The sequence below is a fragment of the Tinamus guttatus genome, unplaced genomic scaffold, assembly GCF_059628265.1.
Source record: "Tinamus guttatus ecotype Peru unplaced genomic scaffold, ASM5962826v1 Tinamus_guttatus_pri_ptg000045l, whole genome shotgun sequence".
Lineage (NCBI taxonomy): Eukaryota > Metazoa > Chordata > Aves > Tinamiformes > Tinamidae > Tinamus > Tinamus guttatus.
Window position 1 is genome coordinate 905,935 of NW_028288579.1, and position 27,746 is coordinate 933,680.

Below are 27,746 nucleotides of genomic sequence, written 5' to 3' on the forward strand. Positions count from 1 at the left end.
CATGGAAGAGCAATCGTTCACTCTGATGCTGGGAGAGTTTCAGAGACTCCTAGAGCAACTGGGATCTGGGCTTCCAAATAAACTAGACAGCTTCGAGAAATCTGACCTACGGGGCACACTATATTGTTTTTGTTCCCTGACTAGATCATTATCGCTGTCTTGGCATGTCCAACATTGGTCCCTGTGGGGTAGTAAAGAGTTGAGAATGAGTTTGCTCAACTACAGTAGCTGTCTAGTCAACCCAGGGCAAGCTGTTTTACTGTGCCAATGCTAATCTGTTACTGATACCCACACTAAACAGTATGGAGCTCATTCAAGCAGCTGAGCTCCGTATTGCAATGTAGGCATGCTGTCAGAGTGAGGTTTATAATATAAATACTTGTGCATATGTTCATTGTTTATATTCTAAAAGCTATGCTGCATGAAGTTTGGAAGTGATTTTAAATGTAGTGAAAAGCTAGATTTGGGATTCCAGTGACAGTCTACTTAAGGTCACAGCTGCTTTCTGATAAGAAACTTCTGCAGAAGGCTCCTTGACAGCTACCACTGGGTCTTCTGGATCTTCACAACTGGTGATGAGGGCAACTGCGCTAAATGACTTTTGGTTTGTGCTAAATGACTTGATCTCCACTGCTGACGTCTCTGTTTCTCTTTCCTGTGCATTCTCAGTTCTGTTCCATTCTTGTTCCTTCCGATCTAGTTGCTTGGCACTGCAGTAAGGAGCATAAACTTCTGTGGTTTCTTCAAACTGTAAGCAATCCACTTTATAGTATTTTTTCTTTACATGCAAGACGTCGTTAAACCTGTGACCCCAAAGAATCTCTCTGGGAACATATGAGCTTCTTGACTGATGTGAGGTTCCTGTTGAATCACCTGTGTAGACAAACGTAACCAAGATTTCAAAATTATCCTTGGCCAGAGCTTTCCGGTCTAGACCGTACAAGGGGCTCTCGCTATCGATTTCATGTACAACTGTCACAGGAGTAACAAGTATGATTTGGTCATTTAGCAACTTCAAGTCCTTGTATTCCATAGTCATTCTGCCTTCCTTGTCTTCCCGGTAGCGCAGGAGCTGAGCACGCACGGAGCCCTCAACCATGTGATTTGGCCGGAAATCACCAATGCGCCACATGAGGCAAAATTTGTCATCCCTTAAGCCTACTACAGCATAGTAGCTGAAACGAATGGTTTGAGCTCTTTTGCGAGCTGTGGCCATTTTAGCCAAGGCTGCTCCAATTATGAATGTATCAATGATGCAGCTTAATACTGACTGTAGGATAACCATGAGGATGGCAACAGAGCACTCTTCTGTAACACAGCGGTAACCATAACCAATGGTCGTTTGGGTTTCAAGTGAGAATAAGAATGCTCCTGTGAAGCTGTGAACATTTGCAACACAGGGAGTTATTTCTTCACCATCGAATAAATCTCCATGTTGGATTGCTATCAGCCAGAAGACTAGTCCAAAAAACAGCCAAGAAAGAACGTAGGACAATGAGAATATCACAAACATATGGCGCCACTTGATGTCCACTAATGTGGTAAATATGTCTACTACGTAGCTCTCCCATTCCCCAAAGATGTGTTTAAAGTATACATTGCAGCTGCCATCCTTGTGTAGAAATCTCTTCTGCAATCTTTTCATCTCCTTTTCAGGCCTTTTTTGACATGAGCCTTGATAACTGAGCTTATTTCCTTTTGTGTTTACGGGCTGGTAGCAACCACTCTGTTCAGTTGTCTTTTTCATATCTGCCTCGTAACATCAGTTCACCAAACACATGTGATCCCAGTAGCTATTTGTTTTCCCTGTTCGTTGGAAATCTATAAAATAAAAGAAAAATGTTATTTTTGTTTTAATTTCCTACGCTGGGACTCTGGAACACCTACATTAAATACATCCACTGTGTAGCAATTTTTTGAAGAATACAGACTCCGACATTAATTATACAAAATAACTTAAAATTCAGAAACCTGGAAACATAAGGCAGCTAGAAATACAACTTAGCTAGAAATTTCCAGATCTGTCTTAAAACTTGGTGAAAGATGAAAACAGAGATCAGAAACCTTTGTGGTGACCCTACTCTATGCATCTCTTCTAATGTTTTGGAGAAATAGCATTCAAATCAGGATGGGCTCTCAAGAACACTCATAGGAATGCATGTACCTCCTTAAGGTAGACAACATGTTGGAGATAATTATTGGTCTGTTGTATGTTTGTTTTTTTTCTTACATTAGAAGGAATGCCTAAAAAAAATCTCCATTTTGCTGTAAGACTTCAGTGGCATGGGCAAGCAAATTCTTTAATGTGTCTTTACCAGAAAATGAAATAACCACACAACCATTCATCATTATTTGCACTTCAGTCTGTCCAGAAAAACCTGATCATGGAATTGAACTTTACTGGGCTAGTGCTAGAGACACATATTTGTTCAATTTGTAGAAACATATTTACATTTCAAATGAGAAAGAAACCTCGCTGAAGTCCTGGAAACCATCACAGATCATTCCCTAAGACAACAACAAAAAAAATCTGGCCACCACAAAGTATTCACATTTTTATTAATGACTTTGACAAAAACATTCAGTATGTTAATGAGATTTGTGGATGACACAAATTTAGGAAGTGATGTAAATTAGGAGATTCCTCTGTCAGAAAGTAAAAATGCATGCCTTTGCAGATGGTAGCTATGTGATTTTCAGTGGTACAAAGTGCCAGGCTATACATTTGGCGACTAGTAACAAGAAATTATGCTAGAAACTGATACCTCCACCAACTAGAACCAAATAAAAGAGGCAAGACTTTGTAGAAGAAATCAGTTACTGCTTGCTTATGATTTTCTGGTGGGATACGGCACTGAAAAAAGTAAATTCCTTTTCCCAGCAAGTCTCCAGACCATCATACATCACAACAGCTACCGCACAAAACACTGTCAAATCAGCAGAGTGGCAGATACTCTTTTATGGGTACTGTTGCAGGAAAAGAATCACTTGACCTCACAAAATTTTAAGTTTTCAATGGAAAATAGAAAGCGCTTTCCACATTTTTAAGGTGGTTTCAGCTGAAAAAAGGTTCACATGCAGGTTTACAGAGAAGCCAATGTATTCATGGAAAATGAATTTAGGAAAACCTCTCCCAGTGGTTGTCTTTTTCCTCAGCTCTTCATTCATTTTGCCTGAGCATAAACGACTGCACACACTTTAGGGGAGAAGAGAGGCAGGCCCAGAGTGTAATATATATTGGATGGACTAGATTAACAGACCAAGAACTCCTCTTCCATCCAAGGAACAATGACAGGCATGCACAGACACTATTCCAAAAACACTTAAAAGCCAAACATAGTTTCCATTTCTTTTTTCTTTTCTCTCTCTCTCTTTTTTTTTTTTAAGTACAGAAATGAATGTGACATATGGTGTTGTAGCCTCAGAATGTGGCCTTCATTAAAAAACACAACATTAATGTTTCCAAAAATACTTCTTGGAATACAGACTTTGGAAACATTCATATGACTTGCTTTACTCATGGCTTTAAACAAACACTGGAGCCTAGTTCATTGAAGACTCTTGACCTAACATTTATAAGTCTTATATAACAACAAACAAAACCTGGAAACTACTGAGTTATTTTTTTAAGAACCTCATAATGTGAGGTGTGAAAATGAAGCAAATTGTAATGAGGAGCCAATATAACCTTAAATAAAAAACACATTTAGGCTTATAATGTTTTTATTATTGACGGATTCAAACTTTCATCCCTTGAAAATACTCACAAACATCCTGGGACTCTAAAAGGGACAAAATAACTCCCAAATGAAAGCTACTGACTTGATTCCACTCTCTACTGCTGCGATCAGCAAATCATTATATTTCAAAAATGGTGTTTTGTTGGCATGATCTTTAAGTGTTGTTGTTGCTGGCAGCAATCATACACACTGTCACACATGCAGCTATGCGGAAAAGTTCACTTTGACTTTCGGTAGTCTCTGATGTGCCCGAGACAGAAATTTGATGCAACTGTAAAGTATCTTGCACCAGGAACTCTGACCCTATTTATGTTGTCCTCCATAGCACAGGTAATAGTAATATATATATATTTATGCTCATGACTATCTGTGCTGGGTTTTTGGCTGGTATAAATGAAGCCACGCAGTAGGATAATGGGTAGGACTTTGCAAAACAGTTAATTGCATGTCTATAATAAGAAAGGGAATATGAGTAGAGATTCCCAAACCTGCACCAAATATTCTAGCTCTAGAGCTGGATGGAGTAGTACAGAATCAGTGCAGGGCAGCACTAACACATGTATATATTGCTCTTAGGGACTGAGTTAATCTCTCTGTGTGTTGGAAATTGAATTGCTCAGAGCCACTTGGCACAGCATAGTGGAGACATGCCCCAAATGACCTAAGATCCCAAATGTGCTTGAAATTCTTAGGAAATAGCCTCCTGAGTCAATCAAAACCATCTAAAAATGTTGCCCAGTATTTTGGGTGTGCTTTAAAATGAGCCAAATTTGAACTTTTCCAGGCTACTTTTTAAAGTCCCCGGAGCAAAATAATAATTATGTGTCATAATTAATAACTCTTTTACATCGTCTGATGTTGCTCAGGACATTTTTGAAGTATAAAAGAACCTCCCTCAATATTTCTTAATTATGTAAGTCAGTGTTATGTTCCACACTTCATTCATGGGGATAATAAGAAGACACGTGATTTTCCTCTTTCAGAGGCGAGGTGGTGAGGATAGAAAGTCAGATGTTCATTGCTCAGTCTACTGAAACTGCAGAACAGTCTGAAGATGATTATTATTACCAAATCTTAAACAGACCTAGGAACCTAAGTCTTAGAGACATTTCACAGTCTTGTTTTTCAAAATGGACAAAATATTTTACACAACTTTAAGAAACCAGTATGAATTGCATTAGAGGTCCTGCTACCTGGTAAAGGTTAGCAAAGGGAGTGGGGGAGGATTTTAAAACATTTTCTGCTCACTAAAGCTCATGGATCAGTTGCTGTAAATGATTCTCAGATGTTGCCAAGAAGTGTTTTCACCTTCCTCTAACACTAGGACACAAAGCCTTGCTTATTTTTGCTTTTACTTTCTATGGAGTTGTTGTTGTTTCTGGGCATGTATGCACACATCATGGACCTCCTCTAGCACTTTGTTCAGTTCTTTAGAGCAGGAAGTGTGATGAAATTTACAGTACTGCTAATCTTTCTTATCTTTCACCCCCACCAAAATAAAAACTTATCAGATCTAAAAATGGAGCAGTAAAGCTAGGCAGGATAGAAGTGAGATAGAGAAGTCTCAGCATACCACAAATGGTTCAGAATTCCTCCCAAAGCATATAGGTATCAGTCTCAGACTTCTGAAAATCAGCAAGATATTATAAATTATCTGACCCAAGGGTAGAATATTGCTGTGTTGGTTACGGAAACATCTTCTTGGGATCAGCATACTGGCCACCAAAACTGGTATCTGTGAAAATCAACCTCCAGCTAGATATGAGAGGTAAGTAATATTTGCATATTTAGAAGGGATTAAAGCAGTGCAGTGGTTGAATTAGCAACTAAAGCAGTATCTACATATACCCAGTGAAGAGGTACTAGAAAGGAAACAGCAGAAGCAAGCCTTTCTACTGTATTTATTATTTTTATCTAGTCCCTCCTGGATAAAGTAGCTGCAGCAGCAGAACTTGAACTCTGATTTTCTTCAACTTGCTCAGAACAGCAGTGATGTAGAAGTATCTAGTTTTATCTTTTAAAGGCTTTCAGTAAATTCATTTTCCAATTTAATTCCAAATTAATTATGGCATTTTGAGTTTAGGGCTCACTATCTTATAAGCTTAATTCTCCTATTGCACCTTAACCTAATACCTTCTGAGTTGTTGTTACACCCATTTTATGACTCTATTTTCCCATTATGCAAACAAGTAGGGGTGAATTTTTGTTCAGTGACAACTTCAGTCAACAGCCTCTTTGTAAAACATTAAACAAAACAATGTGAACATCTTGGTTCCAGAATAATTCTGTTCTGAGAAGGAGATTAAATCAAAAGGAAAACAACTTGAATCCTCCAAATGAAATTGGGTATTCTCACTCCAGCCCCCCACCCCGAGCACAGCACACGCTAGCATTGGTTTAGCAGTCACCTCAGTTTCCTGCTGCATTTTGGAAACGGTCTGAAAGATTTCCAGTTTTAGTCATTGTTGTGTAACCCTGAAAAACTTTCAATTCAGAGACCAGAAATGTGATGAGCTGTAGCCTTCTGAGCTGCCTTGGAATTGACTCAAATGCTTGTTCCTTAAAAAAAAAAAAATCCCCACAAAATCTAAATAAACCTATTGCAGGATAGCATTGAAGCACTTCCTTCCTTCTTTCCTTCCTTCCTTTCACTGTTCTTCTTTGGAAAGGGATCTAGCTTCTCATAATACTTATGGCCAGTCCTTTCTGCTCCGCTCCATACTGCTCTGAAATGTGCTCCCCAGAGCAGGCTTGGAACACATCCCAATTCACCATTTTTCTGTCTCCTGCCCATGTCCTACAGAGGTGTTGGCCAACAGTTTCCAACAGGAAGGCTTCAGGACATACAAGACTTTTAAATTTGCTGCCTGTGTGGATTGCAAGTCTCATTCTTAGCCTGTAAGAGGTAGAGATCATTATGGTGCTAAAGCTTTTATGCATCTTCTTTGGAAGCATAAAAAAGCTCAGTGATTTCTCAGTTTAGAAAGTATCTGATGTTTTCGTTCTCTAACAAATCAAGCTGGAAAACACCTGAAAGTCTCACCATTAACACAATTTTATGTGACAAGTATTTCTTTTACTTCTAATGCCCAGCATCCCATTTCAGGTATCCACAAATGATAAAGGGACATCTCTATAACGGGAAGAGGAATGAAAAATCACCCAAATCAAATGCATCTGGGAAGCAGAGATGTAGTAGAGGGCTCACACAGAAGAACCTGACCAGAAACACTTTCCCATCGCTATGTGTTTCTGTGCTGACTTTAGCAGGAGTGGGATCACACCTCAGTTGGCAGTTTTGATCACAGAATCTTCTTAGGTCCATAATAAATAAAAAACTCCAAATAAAGAAATAAAAGTCTTGTTTTATTTCTTTATTTGAAGATTGAACAATCTTTGAATAGGCTAGGCTCAGGGCTGGATAAAAAGGCTATTTCCTGGATTCCATATTCAAAACCTCAACACAGAGAGAAGACTTAAAGTATCAATATAAAAGTGTTTATTAAACATTTTAGAAGACAGACATAAATAGCACAGAGCAGCAGACACTTGCGCAGATTTTAAAGCCATGCAAGAGTGCTGTAATCTACATTGGAAAAACTCACAGTAACAGATATATTGACATTTAATTCATCTAAGTGAAACCAGATCTCCTTAAAAAAAAAAAAAGGGGGGGGGGGGGGGGGAAAGGAAAGAAGAGATTTGGCACCTGACCTCAGGGAGAACAGGCTCTGAACCTGTTGCTGCTGGTGAAGGCTGGTGACCAAGTTCAGGGCCACAGGACAGATTCAAAGTGAACCAGCCCCCTGCTTACAACTCTCTGTCTTGCTAAACTCTCGAAATCTGTAGAAACCTGAAAATGTCTACTTTAATTTATTTGCACTGTATGCACTGCTTGGTTTTAGCCAGGAACAGGCAGTGGAAACACTGAAATACCATGAGAAATGGAAAGTGCTGGCAACTTGAAACTCTCAATTTTGGGCCTCGCTGCCATTCTTTGTCTCAGACAATTTGGCAGGGGTGCAGATGCAGAGCCGCTCACTCACAGGACTCTCTTCCTCCTCTTAACCCTTTCAGGAAGGAGTGGATCAGCAAGCGGATAGAGCTCCCAGCAGCTTCTATGAGGCATAGGTGTATATGAGGTATATGCATTTTCATATTGAGCTGGGAGCACCAAAGAGCCTTTATGTTTTGTCGGGCCTCTGGAGCCTTAGTATATAAAGAAAATCTAGCTGGCAGCACTCTTCCAGACTCAAAAACCTAGCAGCTACGCAAATATGGGTCAACTACAAAGATGCACTTGCTATCCAGTGTTTTTCCTGTGGAAAACCTCACCTTCTCTAACCTCATAGGAGAAAACCCCCGGGCTTTAGTGAGTACAAGTGCTAGTGATAAGGAAGGTTTCCTCCTCCCTCTCTTCCAGACACTCTGAGGCTTGAGCCGAGGAAGGCTCATTGTAGTAATTCTGCGCATTTCTGCAGTGGGGTTTCTCCACATGTTGAGCCTGATGGGTTACAATCAGTCTGCAGAGGCAAAGAAAAACTCTTTGAGGAACTTTTCCACCAGACCTTGTTGGCAGGGAACAGCAGAACAGTTTGTTGCAGCTCTTAATAGACATGACGTAATATAATTTTGCATTCAACAATAGGTAAATGGCAGGTCATGAACAATGATCGAGTCAGATTAGATAATGCTGAGCACTTTCGGATAAAAGGGCCAACACCCTCCACTCTCTTATTTGCAGCAATTCAGTGTTGTATGTTTTCTCAAAACACAACAGGTTGTTCATAATGTATGTTTTGGGGGAAGGCAGGGGGTTTTGTTCTATGTCACATTGCACAGCATTGCTCCCGAGGAAGAAAGCAGACTCCTTTTTTATCCTGTTTTCTGGAGCACACTGTAAACCAAATACCCAGTGAAGGGCACTGTGACATAAGAACACGGAGTCTTCTCTTTGCATTTAGGCTTTTTATTCAAAAAATTATAGCAAAAGAATTGCTAGGTAAGGAAATGCATGGGAGTATAAAGTCACCTCCTACACTTCAGTGTGCTCCAGTGCTCCCCTGTGCCACTACAGTTGTGTCCACGTGTGCACGTGTGAGTGCACACATCCAAAAAACAACTGAGAGAAGAAGAGGTGACGTGGCCTTATCCAAAGCATTATGTGAAGATCAGAGAACCCTCATGTTGCCTGTGCAAGTTTTCATCCTGCCAATTCAGCTTTGACAATGGAAAGACTTGTGTTGGTGTCAATGGATTTTGGATCAGCTGCCTTGCTATTGTATTTCACATAAGGAGCAGAATAGAACAGAATCATAAGTTAACAGCATGAGTGAGCTCTGCTCAACAGATGAGTGAAGTAAGATATGACTAAGAAGCATGAGGATCTTCATTTCTTTCTTTCTTTATTTATTTAATTTACTTTTCACCCCTACTACAAAGTTCACCACAAGGTAGATTGACAGCAGTTATTAACTTCTAAGGGTTGTGTGGTGCAGAAGGCAACACTTGCCAGGTTCTGCTGATCTCAACCTCGGGCCGCTGACCTGAGCCTGAATTGTATTATAATTCCCTGAAGCTGTCACATCTCACCTAATAAAATATCTCAAATGCCAATACGATCAGTAAAGTCTTTAAATTTTCAAAATCAAAGTAGGGTAGAACAGTGAAAATGTCATCTTATACTACTTTTATACTGCTTCCTTAGAAATGAGAGAAGGAAAAAAAATTCAAAGCAAAACAGGTAAATAAAATGAATACCATCCACCCTGTCTTTTTTTTTTTTTTTTTTTTTTTTAACCAAATACTACCAAAAAAATCTGTTGCCTCAGGATTTCCAGACTGATTTCCAAATCAAAGAGTTTGAGATAAGTTTTGGCTAAGGATCAAATCAAACAATATATCAGTACTTTTTTTTTTTTTCTCAATAAAAGCATGACGAAATTCTGTGACTGATATTAACACATGTAGTCAGACAAACCCGCAATCAAATACTTTGCTTTAAGAAGCCAGTTTACCAATCATGACTAGAGTCAGAAATGATTATTTTTCTTTCTAAGCAGCCTTGTATGACTCTGCTTTCATGTATGAATATGGATACGGCTGTAGTCCCCTTTGGAAACGTCTCAATAGGATTTTCTGCATGGGGCACTCAATTTGACTATCACAGTCAGGTCTGCACAGTTTAAAAAACTTTTTCACAATGGAGTAAATTTTGAATTTTAACAACTCGTCATAATTTTATCCTCCTTGCCATTGTTTTATTCCTTATTTGATTTCTAATGACTACTAGGAATATTTGATTTCATTTCCCAACATTTTCTACTACTATTTTCTGCTTTATTTCTTTACTCATGTTTCAACCTCTGCTTATCAAACTTGCATTTACCAGACTGATTTGTCAATAAATTTCTGATGACTCCTTCCATGCATTCCCCATGGAAAGAGTCTCTCAGTCACATGCATTTCTTTTCTTCAACTTCTAAAAGACTTCAGAGAAGTCCCAGGTGAGAGGTGGGATGAAGATAGTCTGAACTAGTCTAAGAAAAACACTCACGCATCTGTTTAACTATAAGGACATAATAAGAGTGAGCTAAAGCCTGTTTCCAAGCTTCCTGAGACCAGAGCCAGAGAGGTAAAATACCTGCTGAAGGCTTTGCAATGAACCACCAGAGGAATGCAGCAAACTGGTTTCTCAAACCCAACATAATGAATCTATTCAACCAGGAAATCCCTCAGATATGTCAGTGAAAGATAATACAGTGTTTTCTACACAAAATATCAAAGTGTTTGCAATAGTGGCAGAGCTTATTTAAAAATAAATAAATCAAAGTTGCCTCTAGAAAAAAAAAAAAAAAGTGAGTTTAGTTTTTTTTGTAAGATTTCCTTTTCCAGTGATTTGCACAGAGGCTGAGTACGCCTCCCTTGATGCCCATGTCCTAAGTTTCTATGGTATGGTTGATCTTTGCTTGGAAAAGTTTCACTCAGCCATACCACCAAATGGGTGAGATACTTATGGGAGGTTCAGCTCATTCCAAGATGTTTGCCATGAACCTGCTGAGACAGCCACGTTTTTCCTGTTTTACTTCCCAAAGGCAAACACTACGAATAAGTGAGCAGATCTTATCAAGATGATGTTAAGCAAAATACAGCAAATAAAAATCTGTTACATTACAAATGTCAACACTTGTGAGAAAAAAAAAATCTAAATGCAATAGAGTTGATTTTATTGCCAAAGTAATTCTCAAGGATTGTTTTGGGAAACAACTTCTCTGTTTTTCCTTATAGGTGCAATGGACCTATGAAAATAATTGCTCTCTATATTTTGCTAAACATTAACTTTACAAGAGTACTGTCAGCAAAGACTGCAACCTGCCACTGAACTATCTGCGAGACTAAAGAGAAATTCACTCTCTGTTTTGAAATTTACTTTGAATATCTCTCTGACTCCCTCCAAATTAGCTGGGAGCCAGATGAATGATTAGTCAACAAATTTAAACTCAAAAGTGATATGCTCAGAGCCTGAGTGATTTTTTATCTTGTGTCTCAGTAGGTCTTAATTTGTTTTTTTCTTGTCTCCACAGATGAAGAGTCTTTCTGACACTCAGCTAGAATCACTCAAAAGATCTGCAAATCACGAGGTGGTTAATTAAACTTCAAATGGCTTTCAAGGCCTGAGAAGCTCCAAATCGTATGAGCTTAGCTTGGTGCCATACCAGTGCTATACCACGTTCTTTTTACGCTAAAAAGATATTTGTGGAATTGAGACTGAAAAAAAAAATAGTGTTTCCCATAGAAGAAACAAACCATCCGACTTGGGTCTGTTAGTCTGGAGGCAGTTGAAATGATGACTGTGTTCAGAAGGAAAAGTACAGATTAAGCGGACTAGGAAGTAAACTGGAAGACAGCCAGAAAGCCTGTAACAAGGGGAAGGCAATTTGAAAACAGTAATGTCACAAAACATCCTGAGGAAAGAAGCAAGCATGAATCTTCAGTGCATAGGAATGCTAGAAAGATGAAGTTATCTCCCAGCTAACTGCCAGCACAAACATCATTTAAGCAGCTTGACAGCTGTGTAGCAATTAGGAGATGGACTTGTGTTTAAAGGCAGAAGTGGCAAGTGGGTTCCAACAACACTATGATGCATGTTGATATTTATGACATTACACCATTGATTTGGTCTTCGAGTGTTTTTCAAATCAGAATTTGAGATCTCTTTGTTCTTCTGTGTAAAATGCAACTTTGAGGTCATTCCTCTTCTCACACACCCTTGGCTGTTTATGAACATCCTCGCAAAGCTCAAAGTCCACTTCCCATGGCCGAGGACACCAAGCAGGTTGTGTCATTGTCTGGCTCAGTTGTTCTTTGTAACCACATAATAATTGCAAAGAGAGGAATGCTCAGTGGCTTGAAGCTTTATTGTTGTAAATGACTTCTATCATCAGCAAAAGGATATGCATGGTGCAGACATATGATTGAAGAGGATCTGCTTTTCGCATTAAAGGAAAATGAAGGACAATGACACCTATCTGTTTGAAAGGAAAATTGGTAGAAGGTACAGGGAGGCACCAGCCTACAATGAATGTCAAAGGCCATTTCTGCTACCTTGTCATCGAAACAGATGGCTTTATACCTCTGTGGGTAACAGAAGCCCCATACTGACATCCCAAAGACAGCCAAGTCAGTCTTCGTTTCTTACGGATTGGGCATAGAGAGGAAGGTTTTTGGCACCCTAATCTGACATCTCCTTAATGCTGAAGGCAGAAACACTCCCTACTCTCATCTCATGCTTTGTTTCTCTTAGCAACTCTCTGGGATCTTGCACAGTAAGAGGATCCTTATTGTAGTGGCAGTTGGAAAAATGTCAGCAAAAGGGATGAAATATTGCCCCATGCTCTTGCCATGCTGAACAGGGACACTTTTCTTCCAGTATTAGTTTAGATTCTAATTCTGCAAGATCCTGAGCATCAGTATACACTGTCAGGTTTATGAACATTAATAACCATCCTAGAAATCATTGGAAATTATGTTGTAAATTTAAAGTAAAGCAAATACTAAAGTTCTCCAACCCTCTTGGACCATAGTACTCAGCACCCTGCAGAAATGAGCCTTTAGTTCTTAGAAGCATTTATTCTGACCAGAATAAACCCATTCATTAGAGCTTTTTGCAGAGAGGTTGAATTTCACTCACTTGGAAGATATTATTTCTAACCTCCTGAGACATACAGCCTCTTTGGTTGATTTGGAAAACAACATGATTAATGGTATTTTACAAGTTTTTCCACTAAACAGATTTCAGTTAAAGGCTGTCACAAACTAAAGAATTTGCAGGAATAGCGTCTATCTGATGACATAGTGGCAATAAATCCTATTGTACTGGATTACGTTTTTAGCCATTAAAATGCTTTGACCTATTGTCATCCAAGTAGAACCACATTCCACTCGCTGCTCAAAAGGTTCTGATTTCACTCTTGATTGTTACCAGGGCAACTGCACCTCAGTCCAAAACTCTGTTGCCCCAGTCTTTGAACTTGATTTGAACAGGTTCATGTAGATAAAATGGAGCGCTAATTATTTATTTCTACTGAAAAGATCTGAATCAAATCTTTTTGAGATCTGAGCAACAGAAACCCATAGAAATTAAGGGATGTTTGTTTTTGCATGAGGCACCAATTTTCTCATTTCTATTGGGAATAGTTAGCTGGGGTGACAAAATGCCATGAAAAGACTAAAAATCTTGGTCTAGCCAAAATAAGAGTTCACTAAAATCTCACCACAAACCACTCCTGGAAAGAGTTCTCCCTCACTAGTGGAAAACTAAAAGGATATTCATTAATAGTGAAGCAGCTGGTTAAGACTTGTGAGTGGAAATAGAAATGTTTGAATTCTCCCACTGAGACTGCTGGTGGAAAGTAGGCTGTGTTTTATGGCATTTACTTTTATATGTATTAAGTGAATACCTCAGTTGTTCAGATTTGCCTCCATTCGAGCTATCTTGGAGTGGGAATGCCAGTTATATCACGTGTACATTCACCCATAGCTGCTAAAGATCAGCATTTCTTGGAAAGCAAAATGGGCCATCTGGCTATGTCCGAAATCTGGTCAGTAAAATAAGCCTGATCACTGCTAGGATGAAAGCTTGCAGAACAGGCCGTGAGACGATGCTGGTACTGCAATATAAAACCAATTCCCTTACAATGATATACACAAAATTATCTGTCATTTTGAAAATATTTTGAGATGCAACATTAGAAAAAAAAAAATGGGGAGCCCTTGCTTCAGGAATGGAGATGCCTTCAGTTCTTATGTGCAGAAAATTTCCAGGTAGCTTTACTCTTTTGTCCTAATGAGTCTTCATTTCACATTTTGTAGTGTTTGCTGGAGTGTGGGAAAACTTGTCTGAAAATGACTATTCAATTTAATTGCTACAGTGCTGATTTTGATCAAATGTTAATTCTTAGATCTTCTCAGGCGAGTATCGACCTCCCAACCTACCATATTGACAGCAAAAAGAAACAAAAAATTCAATGCTTCCTCAATTGAATCCTTCCACAGGAAATTAAGGGCTGAAAGTCTTTCCACTGTTCCAATTCTCCAGTCCAGAGTGTCACCACAAATAACATTTGAGTAGCTGAATCAGTCTTCCCTGTCTGCAGTCTTAAGGCAGGACTTCTAACTCCTTTAGAAAGAGGAACCAGTGTTACTATTATGAAAGCTAAAAAAGAATAGTTCCTCATATAAAGTAGCACAATGTCTTTTAGGGTTACAGCATTCCTTCCTAGCTGACAGGAAGGAGAACTAATCTTCTACAATATCGGAAGAAGAGATGAAGAATCAGATCAAGCTGCTATCCCAATTGCAAAAGCAAATAGAAAAGAGTTTTCTGAATTTGTCTTTCTTTTCTTTTTCTCACTTGTTTGTATTTGTTGTCTCATATTTTCATTGCACAGTAAGTTAATGGTATCAGATATACTCATTACCAAAACGAGGCTCATAGTGATAACAGTAATGGCAAGAACAGTAATTAGTAAAAGAAAGAACAAGGTATCAAGCATGCTAGGGAACTTTATTCATGCCAGAGAATATTGGCTTGGGTGAATTAGAAGCATCTCTAGAAACTTTTTCTGGGCTGGAAGTGTTCTCTAACTTCTACTCAGAAGGAACACTCAGAACTTCTTGTGGCAGAGGAATTTCTCAAAGATTTCAACACTTTTGTCTGGTAACAATTCCTTTGCAGAAGTTCATTTCTTTAGAAACAGAGCTTCCTAAAGGAATGACTTGCGCATCTAACCCTGTTCTTTCCCCCTCCAGAAAGAAAGGATATAGAAATCTTGGCAAGACCTTAAATTGTATTTCTGATACTTCTGCTTTTACTACCGAATCATTATGGCTGCACTAATGAAACCCATCTAAAACAGAGCTTGCCTTAACATAAAATGGATCTTAGTGAGTTTGCAGTTGGTTAACTCTGCTTGATCGATTGGCATTCCTAAGTAGTGCTAAAACATTTCTTAGCACGTTACCATAATCTTGCTTTTGACAGGACCTGGATTAATCATTTTATCCATTGCACGTCTGGCTGACTGAGCGGCAGCAGCCTTGGTGCACCCATCCATTCACACCCTTTCAAAAGCACTACTGAACCATGGACACCAGAATGTTTGTACCTGCTTGTCTGCTCCCATTTTAAAAACGCCTGTCAATATTATAGAATGAGTCAGGTACATGCCCCAGGCTTTCTTTACACAGGTTTAAATCATCTAAATAAAAAGAGACCAAAGAAGAGGAAAAAAAAAAAGGCAAAAGAAAGATGCAAATATGCTGTAAGGGCAGCTGGTAAAGTCTCTGCAGATTGTAAGAGCTAAAAGACATTTCCTCCTTTCCTTCTTTTCAGTGACTGATTTCTGTTATTGTAGCCGGCAGCAGGAATGTTTACCCCCACCAGAACTGAAGCATTCACTTCCTCTTCTCCATCTACGTCTCCTTAGGTCACTTGAGAAAGCACTTCCCTCTGCACTCTGACTTTAGCAGGAAAGCATTTAATAATATTCCAAAGAGCACTTTCTATAAAGCAGATTCTTTTGTGCCCAATTAAAAGCTTATAGTCTCACACTGTGTCACCATCCCTTTGGGGCAATGAGTCAGGGGTAATAAGAAATACCAGCTGAGAGTTCCCAGGAGACCAGACTACCAGAACAAAGGCGGGTGATGCAAGGCAGCACATTGCAAACTTCTTTATAATAGCGGGCAGACCATCTCTCCCACCAGAGCTGTGACCTTGACCACCTGCCTTTCTTCTGCAAGTTGGGAACGCTATTGAGGCCACTGCCGCAAAGTTCCCCAGGAAAGAGCTTCCTTTGGACACTACAACATAGGCACAAGTATTTCAAGAAGTTTAACAACAACTCATAGAATCTAGTATTATGTAATCAGCCCCCCAGCGAGTGCATTACAAACCTTGCGATGAGCAACATGCCTGTGTTGTCCTTTTCTGACACCTTTCAACTTTGTTCCACTCATTTGTTTGGTGTTATTAGATAGCTATATCCAAGAGACAGCAGGAGTGAGAACCTTAAATATATGGCAAGGAAAGGAAATCCTATCCATCAATTTGCCTTCTAAGCAACCTACCTGGAGCCTTGACAATTTAGAAACACAACACAGAGTCTTCAGAGCAGTTTGAAATTTTGTTTGGGATTTCGAAAGATAGAAGTAGGGGTATCTCTAAGGTGGATGAATATATTTATTCCTTTCTTACTTTTGTTTGCATATTTTCATGGCATACTAGGATTCAGCATCTCTCAGCAGATACATATACCTATACCTTATACACACACAGGTATGCACACAGACACATTTATGCAGCTCCAGACACTCACAGCTAACAAAACTGTGTCTTTCCTATGTTCCAGGTCTTTGCTGCCAGGCCCCTCTCTGCTACAAGAGTTCCAACAATTTGGTTGCCTAGACCAGACTCGTAAGGCAAAATTTGGGACAGTGATTCTTCTGACTCATGTTCATTTCAGCCAACATTTCTCACAGTCTGTAACCCTCAATTTCCTCTGGTATGAACTGAAAGTACCTCAACTGTTCTGGTCTCCTAACTCAAGAATTCATGTGGTCAGTCTTGCTGCACCTTAGCTTTGCTCCTCCTCTGGTAGTGGCCAGTTGGACAAACCCCCCCCCAGGAATGGACAGACAGGAACGGAGGAACATAAGAATTGCCAAACTGGATCAGATCCACTGTCTGACTAGTCCTGTATGGTGCCTCCACCAGTGGCTAAAACCAACCAGAAGATGCAAGAGCCCTGCAACAGGCAGCTCTGGAAGAGTTTCTCTCCTCATACATGTTCTTAACCTAATCTTCAGTAATTAGAGGCAGGCTCAAGCATTGAAACTGCAAGGCTTAATATCCTTCCCAAAGCAGATATTTATATAGACATGACTGTTAATACTGCAGCTCTGCCTATTTTTAATATTCAAGTGAACATGAACTCTCCTTCTGAATTCCAGTGCAATAGAGGACTCTTTTTTCCAAACAATAATTAACAAGCTGCCAGGTTACAACTCAAAACACACTTCCACTTGAATAAGATAAACTATTTATCCCTGTTCAGGTTGTTTAGGTAGTTTAAAACTAAGGTAACAGAATTTCTATTTACATATATACACACAGAGCAACACAAGTGAGGAAACAAGAAACAGTGAGTTACCTTAATGTCTGCTGCGATCTAAAAGAATCCCTCTTTCATCCCCTCTTTTCCTTTTCTCTGTCTCTCTCCCTCTCTCTTTCTCTTGCATGGCTGGACTGACAGGTTGGCAGGGCTGAGAACGGCAGGTTGGGTTTGTTTTTTTAGGCACAACTCCTCCCCTCTCAAAGAGGGAAAAAAAATGCAAGACTGTTTGGGAAAAGTTCACAGAAAATCCCATCCTTTCAGCACATTAGAGCTGATGAGAAATATACTGCACCTGGGAACCCAGTGAGTTCAAAATTTTTGCTGAAGGTATTCCTTGCAGTAAATTTGAAGCAACTAGAGCAATTATACTAGCAACTAATTTGACCCCAAATCTATTTTATTTAGGTCCACCTCTATCTCATAACTGATGCAACAGCTAATTATATCCCCTTTTCAGGTAGCCTTCATAGGTGGAGGTGAAGCCTTCAGGCAGGAGGTGTTGGTAAAAGTAGAAAGGGTTATTTACATGCAATACTAATGTCTCTTCGCTTTGGAGCTTATCCTGGCACCCCACAAGCAGTGTGTACAATGAAAGACACCATTTTTTCTTCCCAAATCCTCTGTTAATGCTGCCTTCACCTTCAATAAAAATCAGGTTCTTTTAAGCTTTTGTCCTATTCCATTATCTGACTTTGCTGCATGGAGAGCAGCTGTTTTTCTGTCACTGTCACCTAAAATGTGGTAGCAATCCCTGCCAGTTCACTCAAAAATAAAGCTAGGAAATGTCTCTGGCAGACCACAGTGTCCACAATGTGAGATGGTGCAATATGGGCCATATAGAGCAACAGTCTCAGGTGTGTATCAGATTACTCGACACTTCTTCCTATCTGTAATCAATTGAAAGAACAGAAAGGCCAGTTTCTTTTGTGCTTTAATGGTTTTAGCTTTTTTTAAAGGTGGCAGCTTTGCAGAAATATGTAATTTTGCTGTCCTGTCCTCTGCAGAGCAGCTGTCTCTTCCTCATTCCACAGTTTGCAGTGAACAAGCAGACTAGTACCAATTATCTGCATAAATGTGCATCACAAACTCCTTGAATAGCATCCATATCTGCACTGGGTCAGATTTGCAGCTGGTTTATAACAATGGAGCTTCTTAGACTTCATCTACCTGCGTCACCACGGTTCACGCGACCGCATTCAGCAGGCTGATGAGCAACAGCTCAGCAAAATCACAAGTGTTCCAGGACTGGTGAAAGAAATAGCAAGTACAATTTAACATTATGGTGAATGAGATTATAAGCGAATGGACTGGGTATCACACAAAATCAGTATCATATTATATACAGTATTGTCCTTTTCCATCTCTCACCAGCTAAGCTATCCCAATATTGGCTATTCTGCGGGAAAGAATGTCCCCATTTATTCCAAGGTTGCTTTCCAGTCCAGTCATCAGTTGCATTTTCAGAATGCATTTTCTTTCTGTTCCCTTGTATCAGTTCTCAGGCACAATCAGCTCCCTCTTTAAGATTTCCAGGGAGATAACACAAATGCTCAGAAGGTTTTTCTGCCAGTGGAACAGGCCAACTGAATGCAGACAAAACTGGTCACAGCCAGCACCGAAGTTCAGTGATCATGAATCATAGCTGATGAGTGGCTGCATGAAGTGGGAAACTGTTCTTAAGGTTACAACAAGGTAACAGTCTTCATGTTTCTGCTTTAATTTCTAATACAGATGAGATGAGGATAATACTGTATTAGCATTAAGCATGTCCATAATTCACCGGTCTTAGTATTACAGTATCAAAGGTAGATTTACTAGTAGAGGGCTCCAGCTGTAGCTTGCTTTGGCACTCCTAAAGAATATTTGCAATCCTCTCTGTGCAGCATTATGGGGCCAGAGATCCGGATCCTTCCGAAGATTTGCAGCATGCGTAATTCCCAAGTGAGGCAGGGGAGGTCCAAGGATATTGATTGTCTCTTCTGACCCCTGTTGCCTGCCCCATGGTGCCAGAAGCTCAGTCTTAGGGTCCGTACCATGCTCCTGCTTTATCTCTTTGTTTATCGATGCCTCGTGGGTTGAGTGGTGCTGGGGTCCTCGAGGGGAAAGAAGCTGAATGGCACTGCAGAGAGGGAAAATGCGCCAATCTTCTACATTTTCCTGCTCAATCTTAGTCCAACCTGCACGCCTGAAGTGGGACACGTGTTCGTGGGGACTAACTACCTCATTTTGCTAGGCTGAGTCCCCTGCACAAAGACTACATATGAGCTAAGAGCTGGGCCATAGTTCTTAGCAAACAGAGCTGCCATGAGAGCTTAAAATCAGTCAATAAATGCACTTCAATTAAGTACTACAGTGAGGTCAGATTTCTTGTTTTTCCTGTTTAACTAGTGAGTTTCAATACAGTCTAATAATGAGCCCTCAGAGCACAGCTTATTACACATCAGAAAGGTTGCAAAATTGTGCACAACTTCAGTTTATTATAGTCATTTAGTTAACACTCCCTTTGAAAAAAAAAGAGGAAAGAACATGTCTCATAAACTAGGAACCTAATCCAAAACTCTTTGATGCCAGTGATAATATTCCCATGGCTCTAAATGGGCTAAGGATTAATACAATTAATGTAATAAATATCAGATTTTCAAATACTGCTAGTGATTTTAGATTACTGTTTCCCACTGATTTGCAATTGGATCTCATATGCGCTGCTCCTCTGTGCTGTTTTGAAAACATCTTCCTCCATGCAAACAAGCGGCCTTTGTTTTTCAGGTTCCTTGGGCAGGTAAGTCTGAGCAGATACTAATCACCCTAGAGCCATCTATGTATCACAAAGGGATAAAGAAAAAAAAGAAACTTTTTAATTCCCGTCTTTTATACTTAGGAATATGGGTCACACAAGCAAGATCGTAGGGGTCATTGATCTATGTCCATTGCCTCAAACCCCAATAGCTTTTAACCTCATAATCCAGGGTTTTTTTTTTTTTTTTTTTTTTTTTAGATTATCTGGAATCTGTTGCTCCAAATTTCCACCCAGTCAAAGCTCAATCTTTCTTTTTATTATCTTTAAAACGCAGACACATAAAGTTTGACAAAGAGATGGAATTTACTTTCAGAAAAGAGCAGCAAATTGGCCAAGGTAAGCTGTTTACTGTGGTTACATTTTGGTGATCCCATGGAAGTCAGTCCAGAAATTCTCACTAAAATTAGTGGACATAAACAGGAGAGAAGCTCTACACATGCCACAGATCCTTTGATAACTCTAAAAGGATATTCACCCTATTGGGGGATACAGCAGGGCTCTAGCCATTTCACAAGTGCTATTGCACAGGGAGAATATTTCAGTCTGGGGACTGAATAATTCACCAAGAAATCAGCTGGCCAGTGTGGAAATAATTTTAAATGAACTGAGCCCTTAGGTATTAAATTTAACTGGATCTCTGGGGAAGGATGTGGATTATTACAGCTGAATAGAGCCCTTATTTATCAGATGGAAAAGGTTAATGTCATTTCCTTTCCTTTCCTCTATAGTTTTTTCTTACCACATCACCATTTATGGATAGCATAAGGTACAGACAGTGTAAGAACATGTGCTTGATTGTTCAAATGACCAGAGCTGTTACTTTAATGGGGGTGTGGAGGGGAGGAGGGTTTCTTCTAGTTTCCTGGGGGGAATTACAGGGCAGGGAAAACATAAAACACCAAAGAAAGGAAATGGGCTTGTGGAACACCTGGTCTTTGATTTGACATCCAACAGTACCTAACTGAATGAGGGAATTTCTGCATTCTCATCTACTGCATGTATGTAATAAGAACGAGGATCCAAGTAATCCAATATCCTTATTTCATACTTTATGTAGAAAGAGATCATTAAGAAAGGTCATTTTTAAAATTCCTTAATGAAGTTTAAATGCAGTTAAATTAAGCCCTCTAATAAGGAGCCTATAGTTCTAATTTGCCTCTGGAGTCTGAAAATCTGTTGACCTAAAGATAAATATCTGAGTAGTTCAGCTATCTATTACATGTTTTACTAATGATGTCAACAAGGCAATTCTAATACCATTTACGGAGACAATTTCCATGGCAATAAGACTGAAAAGAGTGAATGACTAGACTAAGAGAAGAAAAGCCTCTTTGTAGTAGAAAGCTCAAAAGACTAAGTCTATTTCCCTGTCTCCAGTACAGTATGCTCCTAGGCAAGTCACTTAGGGATATCCGCTGATCTCCTATTGAAGGACCAAAGATGGACCTAAAGCACTCAGTCTGGCATCAGATAGAACGTGATGTTCCCAATTTCTGACTTCTGAGCACTTGGGAATTTGGGGATGCTACATGCTGGTTCTCTGTACAGTCAAAGGAGAAAGACAAGTATGGTATTTCAGGTACGCTTTGAAGTACAGGTCTTTTTTCTTAATGTCTACAGGGGTTGTATTCAGATGGCTTAACAAAAGTGCCATGCATATTTCTCCTTTTTCATAGCATGGATAATAGATGGTTTTAATCCTTACCACACTCTTGTTTCTAGAGCCATCTGTAGAACCTAACTCCATGCTAAGCACCCAAAGAAGACACACAAATACAGATGTCAGTCTGTAAACATGCAGAGCTATGGGATGTGAAATTGCTTCCTGGCTCACAGGTCCAGCTGCTCCTCTTCTCCCAGAAAATCCAGACCAAAGGGACAATCAGGGTCAGGACCTCTATGTGCGTTTGCCGGATGATTCAGAGGAAACCTTTCTGCCAAGCTTCTCATTTGTGTAACAGAATCAATAGCATTACCCTATCTTGCAGAGGTGTCTTGAGGACAAACAATTAATATTTGTGAGCAGTGATGTATTACTGCAATGAGGATAGCTAATTCCAGCTCTGAATGAAATGAGGAGAAAGATGCCCATTGATTTATAGGGTATTTAGAATGATCTCTTATTAATTCTACATTAGCCACCAAACAGCCATTTTAGGATAACAGTGAATAACTATTAATACTTGTGCAGTTAAACAAACAGCATCTAAGTTACAATGGAGTAAATTAATGTATGTATCTAAGACAACCACAATGTGACTATTGAGTTGGCTTCATGAAGTGGCTATCTGCAGAATATGAAAAGAAGTACTTGTAAAAGCTGAGTGCATTTAGTCTGGTTTATTCCTTACCTATAAAGGAATAGCTTTCCTGGACAACCAAACAAGATATTGCAGCAAACAGTCTTTCATAAAAAGCCAACCTTGACTTTGTCATAATTGCTATGTAAATATAATCCCACTCATTAATTAAATGCTATTCTCCTGGGCTGGAACATTATAAATGTTCATTGAGATGGAATCCCTGTCAATTCAGTTTGCTAACGCAGAATTCATGTGCATTAGTCTTGGAAAAGAGAATGTGATTGCTTGAATAAATTCAGGCACTACCTTCTGCAACCCTGTATCAGTTGACACACATCAGTCTGCAATATGGATTCAGAAATATGTTGCCATGGAAATCCTAAATATTCAGTTCTTGGCAGAAGAACTCAAATGGGATACCTGATAAATAGAAATAGCCTGGCCCTTAGCAGTTGCATGGTCAGCCCCTAGGTCTTACGATATTACTGAGAATCAGTATGTCATTTTTTTCCCAAAGTACAAGAAGAAGCAAAAGACTTAATTTTCACTAACATTTGCATTTCTAGATCCATCAGTGAGTCAGGAAATCCTTCCCACAGCTTCTCACTGCATAAGTACAGGCTCTCCAGTAGAGTTACATTATTTACTGGATCCAGCCAGTTCCATAGGCCAGAGGGTAATTTTTAATGGTCTCTGACCACTTAGGTATTGCTACTCAGCAGTAGCTCATGCACTCAAGATGACCTATGCTTTCTGACCCGGTACACCAACCACATGGGGCCAGCCAGTGTCTGACCCCTTATTTTATGGTTATTATCTTGTGTGACTGAACATTCTTAATAATTCGGCATGCTTCTACAGCAGTGCTGTTTCCAAAGCACGGCCACAAACTTTACAACTTAAATTACAACCCATAAATAGATTTCCCTCTCGGGCAGAACACAGCAGCTGTTTAACAACACATAACATCCCCCTGCAGCAGTTTAGCATAAGAAGTAATGTGTCATACCTAATTAAGCCGTAAGCAATTGGGGCTGGAGCCCGACTCTGTTCATGCCATTAAAGCCACACAGCAAACCATGGCTGGTGGCTGTGAGCCCTACAGTAATACATAAAATGTCACTGGACTGGAGAAATTGTGTTCTGCGGAGGAAACCGAGCAGGATTTTGGGAGCAGGAGTGTTGTTTTTGACAACTTGCTTCTAGAAGGTGCTGCAGGCACACTTTGTAAGCCTCGTTTTTACTCCTCGCTTGCAGAATGCAGTGCTATCCATTCAGCACCACAGCGGCCCCGCCGTGGACCTCGTTCTTCCACCACAGAAAGAAGAGGGAGAGATGGGGGGAAAAGAAAGCCTTTTTCTCATTTGAGGTTTCATATGATATTGCCCTAGAAAACAAATTAACCTAAAAGGATTTTCTCAATTTGATCTAAGGGCAAAAGACAAGGTGTAAGTTTCTGAATGTTGAAAATATGCCAAAGCCCCAAACAAGTCATTTCTTCTTCTGAATCTTTATTCTATTGTATTTATTTCTTCGTTTATTTCTAACACTTTTCATCAGCACTGAAACAACAGAGAGAAAAGGTTCTTTTTGATTTTAGATTAATTTTGATTCTCTAAAATTTATTTTCAGTAAAATGCTGCACTCTCCCCTCTTCTCAGAGAACCTTTCCAGAAGAGCTTTTAAGCCGCAGTTCCAAACAAAGACCTACACAGTGTTATATACTTAAATCATATTGACAGGTGGCCAGAAGAAACATTGAAAAGAAATGCTGCTGCTTCTATTGAGAGGGAAAATTTCTAAAAATTGGTAGAAGAGTTTACTTTTTTAAAAAAAGTGTTTCTCTTCCTGCAATAGAGTGCTTCGTTTCTATTTGGCAACATCCATGCCATTGTGCTGAACAAAGCGGAGAATTATGCACAGCAGATTCCGAATTAAAAAAATCTGCATCAAGAAGGGCTTCGAATAGGAGCCATAAAAATATTCTTATTGGACAAACCTCTCTCACACCATGTACACATATGGATGTTCCAAAGCAAAGCATTTTTGATTAGACCATCCAATATTTCTGTACATTACAGAACATAATCTTGAGGATATATCATGTTTTCTTAGGTGTTTCATGCTTTGACCCAAAATGAGGAATTCCACTCCAGGCAGTTCTGCAAAGCTCAGAGATCTTACCCATCTCTGACAGCTCGGCAAGAACTGAATTGCAAGAAGAGGAGCAAAGACAAGAGATACAATATCATTTGAGCCAACAGCTACTAAGTCGGGTGAAGAATTTGTACTGACCAAATTAATAAAAAGAAAGAAAAACCTTGCACTAGAAAACTTTGGTATTTTCTCCAGGTCACATATGGTCTCAGGAATAACGATTAAAATGAAAAAAAAAAAATCCTCATTGACCAGAAATAAAAGACAGTGAGCAGCTTTAAGTAGAGAATGCCGTATGTCAACCCCTCACACCCCTAGTAAAGCTGCATTTTATCGTGCGCTGTAAGTCCTTAAGCACATTGTAAAAGTAGGGCAAATCCTCTTTTGGAATTTATTGACTTGAAAAAATGAAATGTAACATAATTCCACTTATTTTAACATCATTAGTTTCTGAAAAAGAAACTAATCATATCAGGGAATAGTGTGATCATTATTTTTATCATTATCACTGCATTTTAACACTTGATACATTGCTGCTAGCCTGTCGATTCTTTCGCTGTAGAGTTTATATGGTGGGTTAGAGGCACCTGAAGAGCTGGAGTGAATCACAGAAAGGAGTTATTTCTTTGCACTTCTTTTTCTAGCAAAGTCTAATCTATTTATAGCATAAGCCACAGTGCCTGGGTGGAGCAGGGGTGCTTGAGAAGGATATTTTCTCTGCTTTCTATGTGTACATCTGTGAAGCAAGTCAAGGTGAAAAGACAACAAAATTGAACTTTAATATCATCCATTTTGGTATAGGGCCAGAATGTTTTCGATTTTGGTATAAACAAGAGCAAAACACTTTTGGCATTGCACTGTTAAAAATAAAATAATAATAAAATAAAGAACACTCTCTCACCATCCTACAGAGACCAAAGCCTTGCTGTGAGAGGATTCTTGCTGCTGGCTCTTTTACAGCAGAATATCCAAGTTAACTCAGGCAGTTAACTCAAGTTTACCCACTCCTAATATAGACAATATTCACTTCCCATTTCCTGCTTTCTCTCTGGAAAAGCTCACAAATAAGGTTATCCACTTTTACCATTTCACCAGTTCTGAAGCTGAGCAGAGGCAGCTCTATTGGCCCAAGTAATTAGCCAGGAGAAGACTATGAAGATCCCTTCCCCTGATGGTCCTTTCCAATGTGTTTGCTTTCTCACAGAGGCAGCGTCCTTCAAATCCTGTAAGAATTGTGGTCCATTGGTTCCTTGGCTCTCCATAAAGCCCTTCATCTTCAAAGCACTTCAGCTTTTCATATCAAGGTCTTTATTTGCATTTAGTAGTGCCTAGAACAAGCTAGGCAAATATGTTTAAAGTCCAGCATTCACTTTGTCAAATTGCCAGGTTGAAAAAAAAAAAAATCAGCCAATGGAAAGGAATCCATGGACCCTTAACAATCATTAAAATCCTGACAAAAAGAAGGAAAATTCAGCAAATTCATCCTCTACTGATCTGGGTCACCTTCGAACAGACACAACGTTCTTTATCTACTTGCCAATTCCCCCATTCTTTTAGAGAATTGCTTTATGTTTTGTTGTATTTGCTTTGTTTGTTTATCTCTCAATTTTTCAGTGAACTGCAAAATCTGAATTCAGTCATTGTAGAAACATGTTCAGAGCTTCACAATTGACTTCCTACATATTTCATAACCAAGGTGCCAGTTGCAGTGAGTCTCTTGAAATTAATGCAACTTCTCATTGACTTTTTTCTTGTGATTTGGATTTTCATGCTCACTTGGAGCAACATTCTGACATTCTTCTAATAGGTATTAATTTATTCCACTAAGTAATTTCAATATTTTTTGATGGGAGCAAATGACAGAAACTAGCTGAGCAGCAGATGCTTCCACAGAAGTGTAGAGGGGAGATTGTATTCAGGTCTTCTTAAAGGAAGTATTGAGGCTGAGACACTGTTTACTTAAACTGTAGCATGAAGCTCGTACCTCACTTAGAGGATTTAATTGGAAACATAGCCCTTCTGTTGCTCCATTACATCAGATTATTATTTTGGTGTGAACCAACACTTGAAGATGTTGGAAGTGGAAACAATTTGGTTCTTCTTTTACTGATGTTTGCATAATACATTCCTACTAAAATGTTATCATTTATAAATAATGTATTATATTTATCTAACATTGATAATACAATCAAAGACAATGCAACGAACTTTTCAAACCTTTAAGAATTTGTTTTAACTTCTTTTGATCTTCATTCAGACTCCCTTTGATACATTACTTAGGCTAAAGTGCAATTAAATAATTTTCCATGTATATTTATGTCACAGCAAATGAAAACAGAGTTGAGCGAGTGAAACTTTCTCTCTAGAGTACAATTTCAAGCCACTGCATTGCAAACACATATTTAACATTAGTTTAAAAGAAGTATTCATACTGTATTGACCCAGTAATCAGAACAATTGTGGTACAAGTGTCCTAGTTGCTTTTGTAAAAAGTGACAGTGTAAGCAGAGAAAAAAATCAAGGATGGAGCAGAATGTACCCAAAGCAATGGCACATTAATTTACAGGAGCTTAGCGAACCAACTGATGTAAATTCACATCTTGATCCCCAGGGAGAAGAGGAGGCAGAGCTTTCCAGACCTGAACAGTACAGAAAATTAAGAGGAATATAATAGCTACAAAGATAAGACTTCCAGTCTGAAGAACAGAGCAATGGAAAGGAGTGAGCTTGTATCTGGGTTTATGTTAACAACTGAAATGATTTACTGTGCATATTCTTATACTGTGCATAGAGGTACTTATTCAGTTTGTGTCATATCAGGATGAATCAACCAGATGTATCTAGTGATTTAGTTTAAAAAAGACACAGTAAGAGAACACTTCTGATATTGACAGGTTGTTCTGCCCTAATGAAAAAAAGCAAACACAGAAATGTGTAGCTGCTCTCCAATGTATAAGTATGGAAACAATATAAAAGCTACTTTACCTTTGTTCATGCCTCCATAAGGAAGTTATTTCAAGGGTCCTTTTGTTTCTTCTGCGCCAGCAGCTGTGCAACTGTAAAGAAAAACAGG

General features: G+C 39.2%; 1 protein-coding gene across 1 annotated transcript; it reads right to left on the reverse strand.

Annotated features, from left to right (window-relative positions):
- Positions 1 to 56: 56 nt before the first annotated feature.
- On the reverse strand, positions 57 to 27,746 carry KCNJ16 (potassium inwardly rectifying channel subfamily J member 16). Its single transcript, XM_088537244.1, has 2 exons — positions 27,659 to 27,746; positions 57 to 1,821 (listed from the first exon to the last, which is right to left on the reverse strand). Exon 2 carries the CDS (start codon positions 1,745 to 1,747, stop codon positions 458 to 460), a length of 1,290 nt encoding a protein of 429 aa, XP_088393370.1. The 5' UTR covers positions 1,748 to 1,821; positions 27,659 to 27,746; the 3' UTR covers positions 57 to 457.